General features: G+C 56.7%; 1 protein-coding gene across 13 annotated transcripts in view; it reads left to right on the forward strand.

Moving 5' to 3' along the window:
* Positions 1-13,997, forward strand: part of SPEG (striated muscle enriched protein kinase) — a 55,036-nt gene that overhangs the window by 17,518 nt on the left and 23,521 nt on the right. For 9 of the 13 annotated variants that reach the window (XM_032480306.1, XM_032480303.1, XM_032480304.1 and 6 more), the window contains 7 exons: positions 7,811-7,986; positions 8,173-8,261; positions 9,172-9,347; positions 11,790-12,050; positions 13,135-13,293; positions 13,395-13,584; positions 13,691-13,914. In XM_032480306.1, coding sequence (XP_032336197.1) covers positions 7,811-7,986; positions 8,173-8,261; positions 9,172-9,347; positions 11,790-12,050; positions 13,135-13,293; positions 13,395-13,584; positions 13,691-13,914 — 1,275 coding nt within the window. The other 4 variants (XM_032480311.1, XM_032480310.1, XM_032480312.1 and 1 more) reach the window with 4 other exon arrangements.

Below are 13,997 nucleotides of genomic sequence, written 5' to 3' on the forward strand. Positions count from 1 at the left end.
CTCGTTTTGCTGTGGTCCTGGGGCCTCAGTACCTTCATGATTAGGGAGTTCTTGCTGGTATCTGACCTGAGTTCCCATCCTGCATTAGATCCTTTCAGTTGCACCTGCCTGACTTTGCAGACCTGCAAGTCGTCATCTTTAGCTTACGTATCCCTCCCAGGAGCCCGGGTATTAGGGTTTCTCCTTCTCTTTGCCCCTCCCGCCACACTGAATCATACCCGTCCCTCCACTGCATGCTTCCGTCCTTCCATCACCTCTGGGATCTGGCTTCTGACTCAGCTCCCAGCTCCCCTTAGGGGGCCCAGATCTGACCCCAGGACTTGAGTCAATACCTGGCTTGGGCTAAGATTTGGCAGGGGGTTGCCGGGGAGGCGATTGCCCCAGTACTGGCTCAGGGCCATTTGGGAGCCTTTTAAGGTTGGGAAGGAGGCTTGGGGCAAGGCAGTTGTCAGCACTTGACTGGGAGTTCTGTGTTCACCACGCTGAACCTCCCTGCACTTCAGTTTCCTCATTTGTAAACCAGAGATAATTATACCATCCTCACGATGAAAGCAAATGTGTGAACGAGCTTTATGAACTGTAAAGCTGTAGACAAATGTTGGTTGTTAGCGTTATTAAGGGGTGATGTTGTGCACAGGAGTGTGGGCTTCCACGGGGCTCCAGGGAAGCTGCCTTTTCCTTTTCTACCCTTTCTTCAGACTGTCTGTGCCTTGGGAACTCCTCCCCTGCCCTTGCCAGGCCCTCAGACCCTCCATATTTCCCAGTCCCTGGGTCCTCAGCCCATCACATCATCTCTGTGCCTCCTCCACCCTGGGGAGCCAGAAAGCTTCATCCCATGAGTCAGTTTCAGCAGGCATTGCAGCCAGAGGACAGCTCCTGTAAGTCAAGCTGGCTGGAGGGCCTCAGGGCTTGAGGGGCAGGCACGTGAGTCTAGACTCAGCCGGCATGGAGGAAGCAGATTTTCTTACCCTACAAGGCACTGTTTGGTCCAGAGCAGCTGGACAGGGGCCAATGGACCCAGAGAGCAGTAGGAGTGGACAGAACCAGTGGGTGGTACAGACATTTGGCAAGGGAGGGGTCCCAGGGCTGGAGTCTGTAGGGAGTGAGTGGGTGGGGCAACAGAAGGGTGTCTGGCAGTGTGGTGTGGGTAGGGGGAGCGGGTTGAGGGAGGGAGTGTGTAGCGTCTTGTGGGAAGAGGCCTCGTGGAACCACCCCCCTTTTCCGCTCCTCATGACCCCCTTGGTAACCAGGGCTGGCTGCCCCATGCCCTTTTGGGATGCCCTGCCAACAGAGCATGCTTTAGAGAGCCCACAGATCTCAATTTCTGGTTGGGAACCCTGGGAACAGGGGCAACTAGGGATGTAGTTTCCCAGGTTTGGCGGAGCAGGGTCTGTCCTCACTCCCGCTGGCAGCCCGACCCCAGCTCTGGGTCCCTCCCATTCCACCCTACTCCACTGAATGACTCCGGAGACCACAGTTACACTCCCGAAAGGTGTGTGTGTATTGGGGCAGGTGGCTGGGGAGTGTGAGAAGTGTGCTTAACCGAAGTTAAGCATTCTTGATGCTGCCCACATCCATCACACAAGCATTTGAGTACCACCTGGTTGCCAAGTGCTACATCTCTCTAAACAGTTTCTTGTGTTTGGAGAGTGCCAGATAACTTTTTTTCCCAAACCCTTTCACATCTCTTCCATTACTTGAGCTACATCGCACCATATACACTCCTTGCAGAGGAACATCTCAGGTAGTAATATTTCCATTTTACAGATGGAAAGATGAATATGTGGCAAGTAAAGTGACAGAGCTCACACAAGGCCAGCAGCCTTTAGTGAGCGTCCGTAATCTACCTAAGAATGTTAGAAGCAACAGGTGATTTCAGATGATGGAAATACTCACCCATGAAGCAAATAAACTTAGTTCTGATGGCAGATAAAAATAACATGACTAGTTAGCATTTACTACAGGTTTTGTGTGTACCAGGCCCTGTATTGATTGTGTTATCACATTTAACCCCCGCCCCCCGGGAGGTAGCTTCTATTATCATGCCCATGTTACAGATGAGGAAACCGAGACTTGGAAAGCTTTGGCAAATTGCTCTAGAGCATCACTGATCAGTAGAACGTTCTGTGATGATAGAATTCTTATACACTGTCTAACAGGGTAGCCACTGGCTACAGATGCATATGAAATGCAGCTAGTATGACTGAGTGGCTGAATTTTTCATTTTATTTCATTTTAGTTAACGTGCATTGAAATAGTCTCAGGCAGCTAGTGGCTACCCTGTTGGGTGCTCAGCTCTAGGAGCAGAGGCCACTGGGAGACTTCATGATTTGAAGCCCTGTCCCTGGGTCTCCCAAGCCTATAGTTCTAACCACTGCACTGTCCTGACCCCTTTCCTTCTACTCTGAAGAGGATCAGGGTTAGGGTGAAATTGTGCTCATGAACTCCCAGTGTGGGGAGGTGGGGGCAGACTGTCGATGCCCTCTGTGGGTAGGTCAGTCTGGGTGTTTTCTCTCCTTCCTCTCTTGACACCCCACCCCCACCGTGGCTGTGGTCCTGCTTTGTTTCCCTGCGTGCCTGGTGTGTGCACACTCAGCTCACCCCCACAGGCTCTGGTCAGGAGGAAGGGGGATGGGGGCTTCATGCACCCAGGCCTCCGTCCTGCTGCCTTCAGTCCTCCCCTCAAGCGCAGATCTCATATATTTGAGCCCAGGGTTCTAGCATTTTTCCAGCCAAGACCTTGGCCTCTGTACTTCCCCTTAGCTGGCTGCTGCATCCTTATCTACAAAGCAAGGATTGTTGTAACTCCTAGGCTACTTCCTTAGTAAGATTTGTGAGGCTCTATGTGGCTGGTGATTTAGCTAAGGACATTTGGGCCAGAGGATATAGCTTATCAAAGCCCACCCATAGGACCAACACCATCATAACAGAAGAGAGGTGGTTTATTGAAGGTCATGAATATAAAAGGAAAGGAAGGAAAAAATTACAGCATCAGCATCCCCCCCTTTTCCTCGCCCTGGTCTTGGCTGACTGCCGCAGAATTACAGGTTTTCCCTTGGGAAGGCAGTGACTGCCCATGGAAAGGATCTCAGAATGCCACACGGCCCTGTTGTCCATCTTTGATTGGGGTTTGGACAGCATCTAAGAAAGCAGCACGGTCCCTTGAGGCAACTCAGCCCTCCCTCCCCCTTCCTGTCTACCAGAAGCAGGTCAGCCCCGATGGGTGCCCTCCCCAGGCTGCTACCTCAGAATGGGGGTCGTCATGCACAGCTCTCAGAAGAATGGGGACCTAATCTACTGTAGGTGCCAATTTACCTAAACGTGGAGCAACCCCAAATAACACTTCCATGGCTAGGTCAGGCCGACTGTGTGAAAGTCCCTCTGCTTCTATGTCCATTTTAAACCAAGACGGAAACTTTCTCAACACAACCCTGCTCCGTTTCCAAAGGGAGATACTCATAACTGCACCTGCGGAAATTCCCAGCTACAGGCCAGCCTATGCCCTCTTTTCTCTTACTTCCGTGGCGGGACTACACAGCAAATGAGTAAAGAAATCGCTTTAGAGGACCTTCTGAGACAGTGCATGTGGGGAGAGGGCTGTGACTGGCCTGGCCATGTAGCTGTGCTGTTAACCTCCAGCACGTTCCTCCTTCCTCAGAAACCTCCAGGAACGCTGCTTTGCCTTTGGAGTGAAGGCCGCGCTCCTGAAGCTGGCCTCCACCATCTGGACCTGCGGATGACCCAAGGGTTGACCTGCTTTAATCCTTCTTTACCCAGTTCTACCCAGACAGACGGTTGAGCTGCAGTTCTCTGCACATGCTTTCTGCCTTAGAGCATTTGCTCAAGCGGTTTCCTCTGCCAGAAATGCTTTTTCCTGCTTAAACCAAACTCTTAATTCTAATATCCCTGCCCTCAGTTCTCCCTTCTTCCCTGAGCCAAAAGCAACATCCTGCTGTCTCTGCTCCGGTGACTTTTATCTGCCCCTCCCTTGCCACCTTATTCCTGCTTGCTGTTATAATCGTGTATCTGGCTTGATGCTCCAACCAGCCAGAAGGTTCCTGAGGACAGCACCATGCCTTCACTACTCTCAGTCCTCCAAGCCATACCTGGAGGCCCTCCTGGACAGTCAGGGGCTGTGTGGACCATAGGGGCTATGTGCAAGGTGGCAGTTGTGGGTAGAGATTCCTGTGAATTTCCTAGCCCCTGAAACAACCTGAGGCACTTGCAGAGGCTGGGCAGTACCTGCATCTGCAAAAGGTGATGAGGATTTGCCTGAGAGTGGAGGTTGGGGTGGCAGAGGAGGCTACAGAGTAGTGGTCCTACAAGTGTGGCCTCCAGACCAGCAGTGCCAGCATCACCTTAGAAATGTGTTAAAGATGTGTATTATTGACCCCAGCCAGACCTACTGGATCAGAAACTGGGTGGGGCCCAGTAAGCTGTGGTTTAAGGAGCCCTTCATGTGATTCTCGTGCAAGGTGGACTCTGAGCACCACTGCCTTGAGTCAGGGACCTTGCACCTGGTGGAAGGCCAGGTGGTGCAGTGGGAAGCACGTGGGCCAGACCTCCAAGGCTCAGAGCCTGGCCTTGAGGTTTAGTGGCTCAGTGAGATGGGACTTAGTGATACCACCTCTTTGGGTTGTCATTCTCCCGTGAGGGTCATGGCGGTCTGTAGACTTTCGTGTACATAAGAATTACCTGAGGGGCTTTTTTTTTTTTTTTTAATGCAGTTTCCCAACCCCTGTTTCAGGAAATCTAATTTTTCAGGTCAGAGTAAGGCCCAGGAATTTATAGTTTAAATAGTTCCCAGGTGGTCCTGATGTGAGTGGTTCAAGGATCACTCTGAGAAGCCCTGATATAGAGGGCCCTGTGTGACGCCTTTCATGTAGGTGGCTGTGACTGTATCTATCCTGGAAACAGCTCAGGGGAACACACTGGTCTGAAGGGTGAGGGCTTCCTGACTTATGAGCTCCCCCATGCCATTCTTTTCATTGAATGAGTCTGACCTAGAAGCAGTGTTGAAAGGCCAGACAAGGGCACAGAGTGTAGGGGCAATACTTCCATATGTGCATCCTAGATTTGGCTGCCCTCTCCCTGCCTGGTGTAACTGTGTTTCTTACAGTGAGAGCCAGGTGTGTGGGTAGAGCAGGGCTGGAGTATAGGGACTGACTACAAAGATGGTTTTGGCAGTGGGGCCAGTGAAAAGTTAGGTGGCACCTGAGCCTGGTGTGGAGCCCCAGAGGCTCTGGGAGCTGATAACAGAGATCCTAGAGTACCCTCCTTGGCCATGCATTCTGGAGGTACAGAGGGGTGGGAGGGCACTGCCTTGTTTTGAAGAGGCCTTATTCTGCCCCCTCTGGAGCCTAAGTGTCCTGCCTAGGTTGCTCCAACATCCCCCCTTTCTAAGGGACTTGAGGGCCCTCAGAATCACTTGGTCATTGCGTGGCCCCAGCATGCTATTCCCCTAGCCACCACCAGGGGTCTCAGGCTCCCTGCAAACCCAGCCCATTAAATCTCTGCAGTCCCTGCCTGGGCCCTTGAGCTGCCTCAGTGCTGTCCAACCTGGAGGTGACCCCAGAGGGTCACTAGACTCCATGGAGGGAAGGGGGCGCCTGCCTCCAGGGGCCATGCTTGTGATCTCAGCATTAGCTAGTGGCTGAACCCTGAGCAGTTTCTCGCCAGGTACCAGTCCTGACTTCCCTCTCCACCCCCACCTCAGGACAGCCAGCCTGAATGGTGGGCCCCCCTCCTTCTTCACTGGCAATGCTGGGAAACACAGGTCATAGCTTGGGAATGTGGCCCTGAGCAGGGGTGATGGGAGGCGGGAGGAGGCCATGTGACCTCTCCTCAGTGGCTCCCCTACTCTGCTGCTCTGTCTCCAAGCCCCTTCCCCACACTAGTCCAGATGGGTGCTAGTTGTGAGGGATCACTGCGGGAAGCAGCCTCCGTCCTCCTGACTGTTGGCCCTGGTGGGGCTGACAGGCTGAGGGACCGTTGCCAACAGGTGCCCTGGGAGAGCCTGTAGGAGGAGGATTGGGTGCAGGCCCAGTACCCCAGGGTGACTGTTGGGGCAAACCTACCATGGCAGGTTTGGGGAGGCAGAGGTGGGATTCTGGGCCCCTGAAGTTTAGAGGGGCACCTCTGGGAAGAAGACTGAAGGTCCTGATAGCTCTCTGATTCTCAGCACCAGGGAAGACTGGGTATGCCCTGGCTCTGTAGTGTTTGAGGCTTGTTGGTGGATTCCAGTGTCAGGAATCTTGGCAGTTTGGTCAGGAAAAGGGGCATCCTAGGGGCCATTTGCCATCAGTACCTCCTCTGGTGGACACGTCAAAACAAATGGGTCAGTGCAAGCGTCTTGGCTGCTGCAGGGCACTGTGCCCCCCATCTTCCTCTGGAGACTGAGGCCCCCACCCTTTGAGTCGAGGCGCCGCTGAGGGGGCTTTGCATTTGTCAGGGTCCAGAAGCTGTAAGTAGAGAAAAGGCAGATCCCGCTGCTTGGGAATGAGCAGGGTGGCTAAATACAGCCGCTGCGCTCGGCCCCTCCCTGCTCCTCCCCCTCCACTCCAGGGCCCGGGCTGCTTGTGGTCTAAGCAGGCACCACCTTCCCAGCCAGCTGCCTGCCTGCCACCCAGCCTGTCCTGGTCTGGCCAGTCCCCACCTCCTCCTTCCCCCTCCTCAGGCTCCTTCCCCTCCCCCAGGACCGCGTGCAGAGCCTGGGCAGGGTCAGCAGAGTGAGTGGGGCTGGGCAGGCTGGGCTCCTGCTCCCTGGGGAGCTGGGCGGGGGTGGGGGGTGGGCAGTGGGCAGGCAGCAGGAGGGCCTGGTGCCAGGACAGAGACTTCGCGACAAGCGCAGCCTGGGGTCTGTGTGCAGAGTCTTGGGGTGAGTTGGGGTGCAGCCCCATGGGGGAGCCAGGGCCAAAGGGGCTTGAGGTGGGGGACCAGGAGGAGGGGCCAGGGGGCTGTGGCAGATTCATGTCTGTATTTGGCAGTCGGATGGGAGCCAGCTCAGTGAGGCTGGGCCCCTGGCCAGTTGCAGGGGAGGGCATCAGGACCCTGGGGACACCTCTCCCCCAAAGCAAGGCTGGTGCCCCCTCCCCTTCCCCCGGCTGAGCCGCCTTCTCTGTGGATGACTCTAACTCTGCTTTCCCAGCCCCTGAGAGTTTTGGGGTCCATGCTCTAGGGTTGAGGCCAACAGGTGCCCCTGGGGTATCTGACGCAGGAAGCTGAGAAGGGAGCGGGGGAAGGGCTGGTTGAACAGTGCCGTCTCATTGGCCCTGGCTCTGAGATCAGGATGGGGCTTGTCTGAGGTGTGTGTGTTCCTCTGCACCAGGCCTGGCTCACCCAAGATACCGGTGTCCTGGTTGTGTCACTCTGGGGTCCAGAGACGCGAACCACCTGCATTAGGAGCCTACACTTCCATGCCAGGAATGTGGGTGCCCTGCTCCAGTGGAATTCCAACACTCCCATAAGGCCCAGATCCGCCCCTCTGCTGCCTGAATCCTTTGTCCTGGGCCATTCCCTGTAGTTCCCCCACTCAGGAGGACCAGCAGTCAGGGTTGGGAGAGTCTGGCAGAGCAGGAACTCAGGGGCTGAGGGACAAGAAACACCTGGGGAAGGTCACACAGCAAGCAGGAAGTGAAGTCAGAGCAGGGCTGGTGAGGGGGGCTGCCTCAGCTCGTGGGCTCTGTGACATTTCAGACCTTATCAGGACCTTGATCCTGGGCTGATCGATCAAGCTCTCTCAGTCTCTCTGCCCCCTTCTGCCCCTGGCATCTCTCTCTATGCCACTGCCTCTCCTCTGTTTCTCCTCCAGGTGGATCCACATCCCCTTTCAGCAGCCCCATCACCTCTGATGAGGAGTACCTGAGCCCCCCAGAGGAGTTCCCGGAGCCCGGGGAGACCTGGCCCCGAGCCCCCACCATGAAGCTCAGTCCCGGCCAGAACCGCCGTTCCTCTGACACTGGCTCCAAGGCACCCCCAACCTTTAAGGTCAGATCCCTGAGGCCAGCCCCTAGCCTCCTGGGTGCCCCTATTCTTTTGTGTGGCCCCTTGTTCTTGGGGCCACCCTGGGTCTCAGTCAGACTGGTGTGGAAGTGGCCCCTCTCCCAGAACCCCCTGCCCACAGGAGCCAAAGCTAGGCCCTGTCTCCCCTGACACTTTGGGGTCCCCCTTCAGGTATCACTTATGGACCAGTCAGTAAGAGAAGGCCAAGATGTCACCATGAGCATCCGTGTGCAGGGCGAGCCCAAGCCGGTGGTCTCCTGGTGAGTAGCAGCCACTGACCACCATCTGCCAGTGTCACTTGCTCCAGGCTGCACCTTGCAAAGCCTGGCTTTGGGTAGAGGGCAGTGGACCCTTTGCAGACCAACCCGTGATCTGCCCGGGGGGCCTCATCCTAGGTACGGTGGTGCTGCTTCCCCCAACATGCCCCGCCCCTTGCCTGAGGTCCAGGCTGTTTCCGGGCTTCCCCTCTAGGGAGGGGTTTGGGGAACTAATGGTTTCCTGCCTGTCCACTTGGGATGAATGGCTAGGAGTCATCTTACTCCTGGAGAAGCCTGGCCCCCTATGCCCTGTCTCCACCACCATCAGTTGACAATAGGGTGATTTTTGAAGCCTGCTCTGTGCCCAGCCCTGTGCTAGACCCGCACATAATTTCTTTCTGAGCTGCCAGAGCCCAGAGTTAAACTCAGGCCTCAGCTGTAGCGTTTCATTCCAAATGCCTGAACTTCGATTATTCAGTTTGCTTAGCTTTCTATTGGTTTAGGTTCTATTTTTCACTTTTAACTGATTATTTTTGATATTATAAATTATTTCATATTTCTTTTGGGAAGTGGGAGAGCTATCTGTCCATTAAAATAAATAAAAACACTACACAGAATCTAAAAATCAGTAAGAGCTGAATAGCTTGGTGCTACTCTAAGTGCGGTTAAATTCCAAGAAAGGAGAGACCCAGGTGGGCAGAGGTGGTCTGGAAGTTCCTGGAGGGGATGATATGACAGAGTCGGGGGGGAAAACTTAGCCCTAACCCAGGTGCCCAGGGTCAGTGGGGACAGATCTGGAAAGTGGACAGACGATGTGGGGAGAGGGAAGGCCTGATTGGTGCTGCAGCCCCACTCCCCAGTGCATGCAGGTCAGGCCCCTGGGTCTGGGACTGAGTTCTTGCTTCTCTGACAGGCTGAGAAACCGTCAGCCCGTGCGCCCAGACCAGCGGCGCTTCGCAGAGGAGGCAGAGGGTGGGCTGTGCCGGCTTCGGATCCTGGCTGCTGAGCGGGGCGACGCTGGCTTCTACACTTGCAAAGCAGTTAACGAGTATGGCGCTCGGCAGTGCGAGGCGCGCCTGGAGGTCAGAGGTGAGCACCTCACACTCTCCACGAACTCCCCCGCATCCTGGCCCCGACCTCGTCCCTGCCCACTTGCCAACTTTCACACAAGCTTAGTTCTAGGATGCCAGAACCAAAGGGACCTTTGAGGTCCCCAGGTTTAGCTGCTTATGCTGTAGTTGAATAAACTAAGGCCCAGAGAGGGGAGGCGATTTGCCCAAGACCACACAGCATATTGTTCAGTGCTCGGCTTGCTGTTTGGTACTGCTTTCCCTATGCTGAGTCACACCTGCCTCAGTGCCAGCCTGCTTCCCGTCGCCGGCCGTCCTCTCCGCACTCTTCTGAGCTTTTGTCACCTTGCCCTTGACAGGACCCTTACTTACACCCACTTCCATTCTTCTCTTGTCTCCTCTACCCATCCCATTGCTGTGCAGAAGGTATTATGGTTGGGGGTGGCAGTGGGGAGAGTCTGATAGCTGGACCCGTCCGGAGGGGCCCTTGGAGTGACTTGAGCATGGAGCATCGCAGGGACCCCAGGGGTGCCAGGGTAAACAGAGCTGGGAAGTGTGGAGAAGGCCGGGCCCTCAGAGTCGGGGCAACCTTCCAGACAGTGGGGATGACAGGCCCTAGCCAGGCTGCCCCCAGGGGCTAGTGATTTTCCTCTTGAGGGCAGGCTGTTTGCCTGACCTTCCACTCACCCTTCTCATTGGGCAGGTCAGGGTCGGGAACCCCTCCTCAGCTCTGCACTCAGCCACCACCCCTTCCTTCCTGGCAGAGGCCAGCTATGAGGATACTCTCAGCCCCCTGTTGGAGCCCAGACCCTGAGAGTCATGGTCACCTCCCTGGGCCCCACCTGCCTCAGTTCCCCTGTCCTGTGCCTCCAGTTCCTGGGGTTGCTACTTCCTCCGTCTCTGAATTCTTCAGCTCTCAGCCCCCCAACGCAGCCCCATTCCCTTGCCTGCTCCTTCCCCTCAGGGTCTGGCTCTGCCTTGCTTCTCTGTATTAACCCACGTCTCAGTGCTTCTCTCTTTTTGGGATTTCTCCCAACATCCCCCAGGCTTTGGGGTGCTCCTGACTCCTGGGAATGCCTCTCGCTTGGTTATCCAGGGCCTCTAGCTGCCCAGGAACCCTGGAGACCTAGCCTCTGACTGGCTGCAGTCCCTCCCCACCTACCCCAGGGCTGACCTCAGGGGAGCTGAAAGTGGCAGTGCCGCCCTGGCCATTTTAGAGGGGCCCTAGCCAGGTCTGCGTGCCCGTGCGTGCCTGTGCGTGTGCGTGTGCGTGTGCGTGTGCTGCACTAACCTGCCGCTTGCTGACTGAGGTTTTTGTCTGTACACAGGCGAGTGAGCTCAGGGGGCCGCCTGCACTCCCCGCCGCTACCCTCCGAGCCGCGCCCCTGTCTCAGACACCTCTCGGACCTCGCTGTGTTTCACTGCCTCCTGCCCACAGACCCTGCCGGCCCGGACCCTGTCCCAGCCTCCCCTCCCCTCCCTACCCATTCAGCGTCCTGGGATAGCCCATGAGACCCCATGGACCCCTCACTCCCCAAGTGGACATATGGCTGGGCAGGCTGGGAGCCCCCACACGGACTGAGTGCCAGAAAGGGGCGGCCATGAGGGGTATCAAAACCACCCCCCAGTCTCTCCCCAAAGGGGAGCACCCAGCGAGTGCATGTGCTACCGCTTCTACAGGCCCTGTCTGTCTTTCCGTTTGTCTGTCTGTGTGTCTGTGACAGTCAGGGAAGGATGCCTCTGAGCTGATGTGGGGTGAGGCAGAGGGGGAGAGGACAGGGCATGGCATCTGTAGGACAGAGGGGTCCAGAGGGACAGGGGGCTGTAGACAAGGGGCTCCTGGTGGGGGCAGATCACTGATCATTCCAGAAACGGGTTTCAAATGGCACAACACTTTATTTCACAAGAGACCAAAAGCCAGAGGCCCCTGGGCCCTGTGCTGAGGAGGCCTGGCTGAATCCTGGCCCTGGGCAGGCTTAGGGCCCATTTGGGGCTCCCTTGTTCACTGTCAGAGTTGGGGATGCTCTGTCTGGGAATGAGGGTGTTAGCCAGGCTTGGTATAGGAGTAGGGGCCGGCTGTAGTGGGTGTGGAAATACTCGGAAATACCTGTTTCTTAGTTCAAATAAAGTCCAGTTTGTACCCAGCTGGTGTGCTGTGTTTTTTTTTCCGCCGCCGTCTCTGCCCCTATGTGGCCCTCTCAGTTTTCATGCCCTTGATTCCCTCCCGCTTCCTCTGAGTTCACCCTTTTGGCCCATGTGGGATTGCCATCCTGAAGCCAGGCCTGGGAGCTCCTTGCTGTCTTGGCCTGCTGGGTGGGCGGGCTTTCCCTGTCTCCAAAGGAACAAAATGCATCTCTCTCTCTGTGTCTGTCTGTCTCTCTGTGTGTGCGTGTGTGTGTTTCCCTTGCCCCATGTTTCTCTGCTCCATGCGTGCCTTCTGTGGCTGCTTCCCCACCCCCAGCACACCCTGAAAGCCGGTCCCTGGCCGTGCTGGCCCCCCTGCAGGACGTGGACGTGGGGGCCGGGGAGATGGCGCTGTTTGAGTGCCTGGTGGCGGGTCCTGCCGACGTGGAGGTAGACTGGCTGTGCCGAGGCCGCCTGCTGCAGCCTGCGCTACTCAAATGCAAGATGCATTTCGATGGCCGGAAATGCAAGCTGCTTCTCACCTCTGTGCATGAGGACGACAGTGGCGTCTACACCTGCAAGCTCAGCACGGCCAAAGGTAACTGCCCACTGGGGCCTGAGGGCTGCCATGGCGCCCAGGTACTGGAGGGAGGGGAGTGGAGGTGGAGGAGCTGGGTGCAGAATAAGACGCCCAGAAAACGGGGCTCTGCCTCCTGGGAGAAGAGTAGTGGGGTGGGAGATAGTGCAGCACACCTGCTTGGATAACACCAGCGTTTGGAGTAGCACCTGACTCAGCATGTTCTGTATGAATGTTCGCTGTTTTTCCTGTCGGAGCCAGCTACTGAAGTATACCAGCCACACCTGGACTTGGGTTCCAGTTCTTGTCCTGCCACATACCAGCATGTGACTTTGGACAAGTCACTTCATCTCTCTGAGCTTTAGACTATTCATCTATAAAAAGGGATCATGATAATACCTACCTCCTAGGGGGATGGGTAGGACTAACGAGGACTGATGTATGTACAGAACAAAGCACAGACCTGGCAAAGGGTGGCAGCTAATAAATCTCCGCCATTGTCATTATTAATGACGTCTCTGACCTGGCCCCTGTCCTCTTTTGAAGAGCTGGTATAGTGCCTCACCCAGTTGTGGTGATGAGCACCTAAAGGTGATCCCTGTAAGCAGGAACGGTCAGGTCAGCATAAGGGGCCATTATTTCCCCCAGAAGATTCTTTGTAGGGTGGTCGAGTGGGGCAAAGGGGAATTTACTCTGGGTCTGGGGTGGGGGTGAGGGAGTGTGGGCATGACCAGGGTGGGCAGAGGAGGGTTCTAAGGGTCGGGGAAAGGGGTGTGGGGGAGGGAGTGGGCTCAGATTCTATGCCTTAGAGCTGAGCTGAGCAGGATGAGATGAGGAGAGGAGAGTCAGGCCGGGCCCTGGACTCGTGTCATATCCCCAGGCCCCGTGGCAGCCTTCCAACCACCCTTGCTGACCCTCACCCTCCTGAGATGGTCCAGTCTTTAGATCTTGCCCTGCTCTGGTGCCCTGGAATGTTGCTGGGCTCTGCCCAGGCTCTGGCTTCTGGCCCAGCTTCTTTTTCCTGCCCAGTATGAGAGCAGGACCCTCAAGCTGGGGTGCCTGGGGCATGGTGTTCCCCGCCCCATTGCTGACCCCTCCCCACCAGACGAGCTGACCTGCAGTGCCCGGCTGACGGTGCGGCCCTCACTGGCGCCCCTGTTCACACGGCTCCTGGAGGACATGGAGGTGCTGGAGGGCCGCGCAGCCCGCTTTGACTGCAAGATCAGCGGCACCCCACCCCCCTCTGTGACCTGGACTCATTTTGGTATGGCTCTCCACCCTGTAGATGTTTGGGGATCCCCCCAAGGGCCAGAGGGCGGGGTCCCCAGCTGAGGCTGCTCTGTCCTCCTGCCCCTCCCTGCCCAGGCCGCCCCGTGGAGGAGAGCGAGAACTTGCGGCTTCGGCAGGACGGGGGCCTGCACTCGCTGCACATTGCCCACGTGGGCAGCGAGGACGAAGGGCTCTACGAGGTCAGCGCCACCAACAGCCACGGCCAGGCCCACTGCTCAGCCCAGCTCTATGTGGAGGAGCCGCGGATGGCGGCCACTGGCCCTAGGTACTGCCTGGGGCCCCTGGGGCTGCCAGGGGTGCTTCTGTGGTGCCCTGGCCCTGTGGTGGGAGGTGCGGCTCTGGGCCTCTGGGCAGCTGTGTACTTCTTCCAGCTCAAAGCTGGAGAAGATGCCATCCATCCCCGAGGAACCCGAGCAGGGCGAGCTGGAGCGGCTGTCCATGCCTGACTTCCTGCGGCCACTGCAGGACCTGGATGTGGGACTGGCCAAGGAGGCCATGCTGGAGTGCCAGGTGACCGGCCTGCCCTACCCCACCATCACCTGGTTCCACAATGGCCACCGCATCCAGAGCAGTGATGACCGGCGCATGACACAGTGTACGTGTCCAGGAGGGGACCCTGGGGGTGTCCCCTCCAGCACCCTTTTTGCTGCAGTTCCCTCTCCCACCTTTGGGTCTTGC

This window comes from Camelus ferus, chromosome 5, assembly GCF_009834535.1.
Source record: "Camelus ferus isolate YT-003-E chromosome 5, BCGSAC_Cfer_1.0, whole genome shotgun sequence".
In the NCBI taxonomy this organism is placed as follows: Eukaryota; Metazoa; Chordata; class Mammalia; order Artiodactyla; family Camelidae; genus Camelus; species Camelus ferus.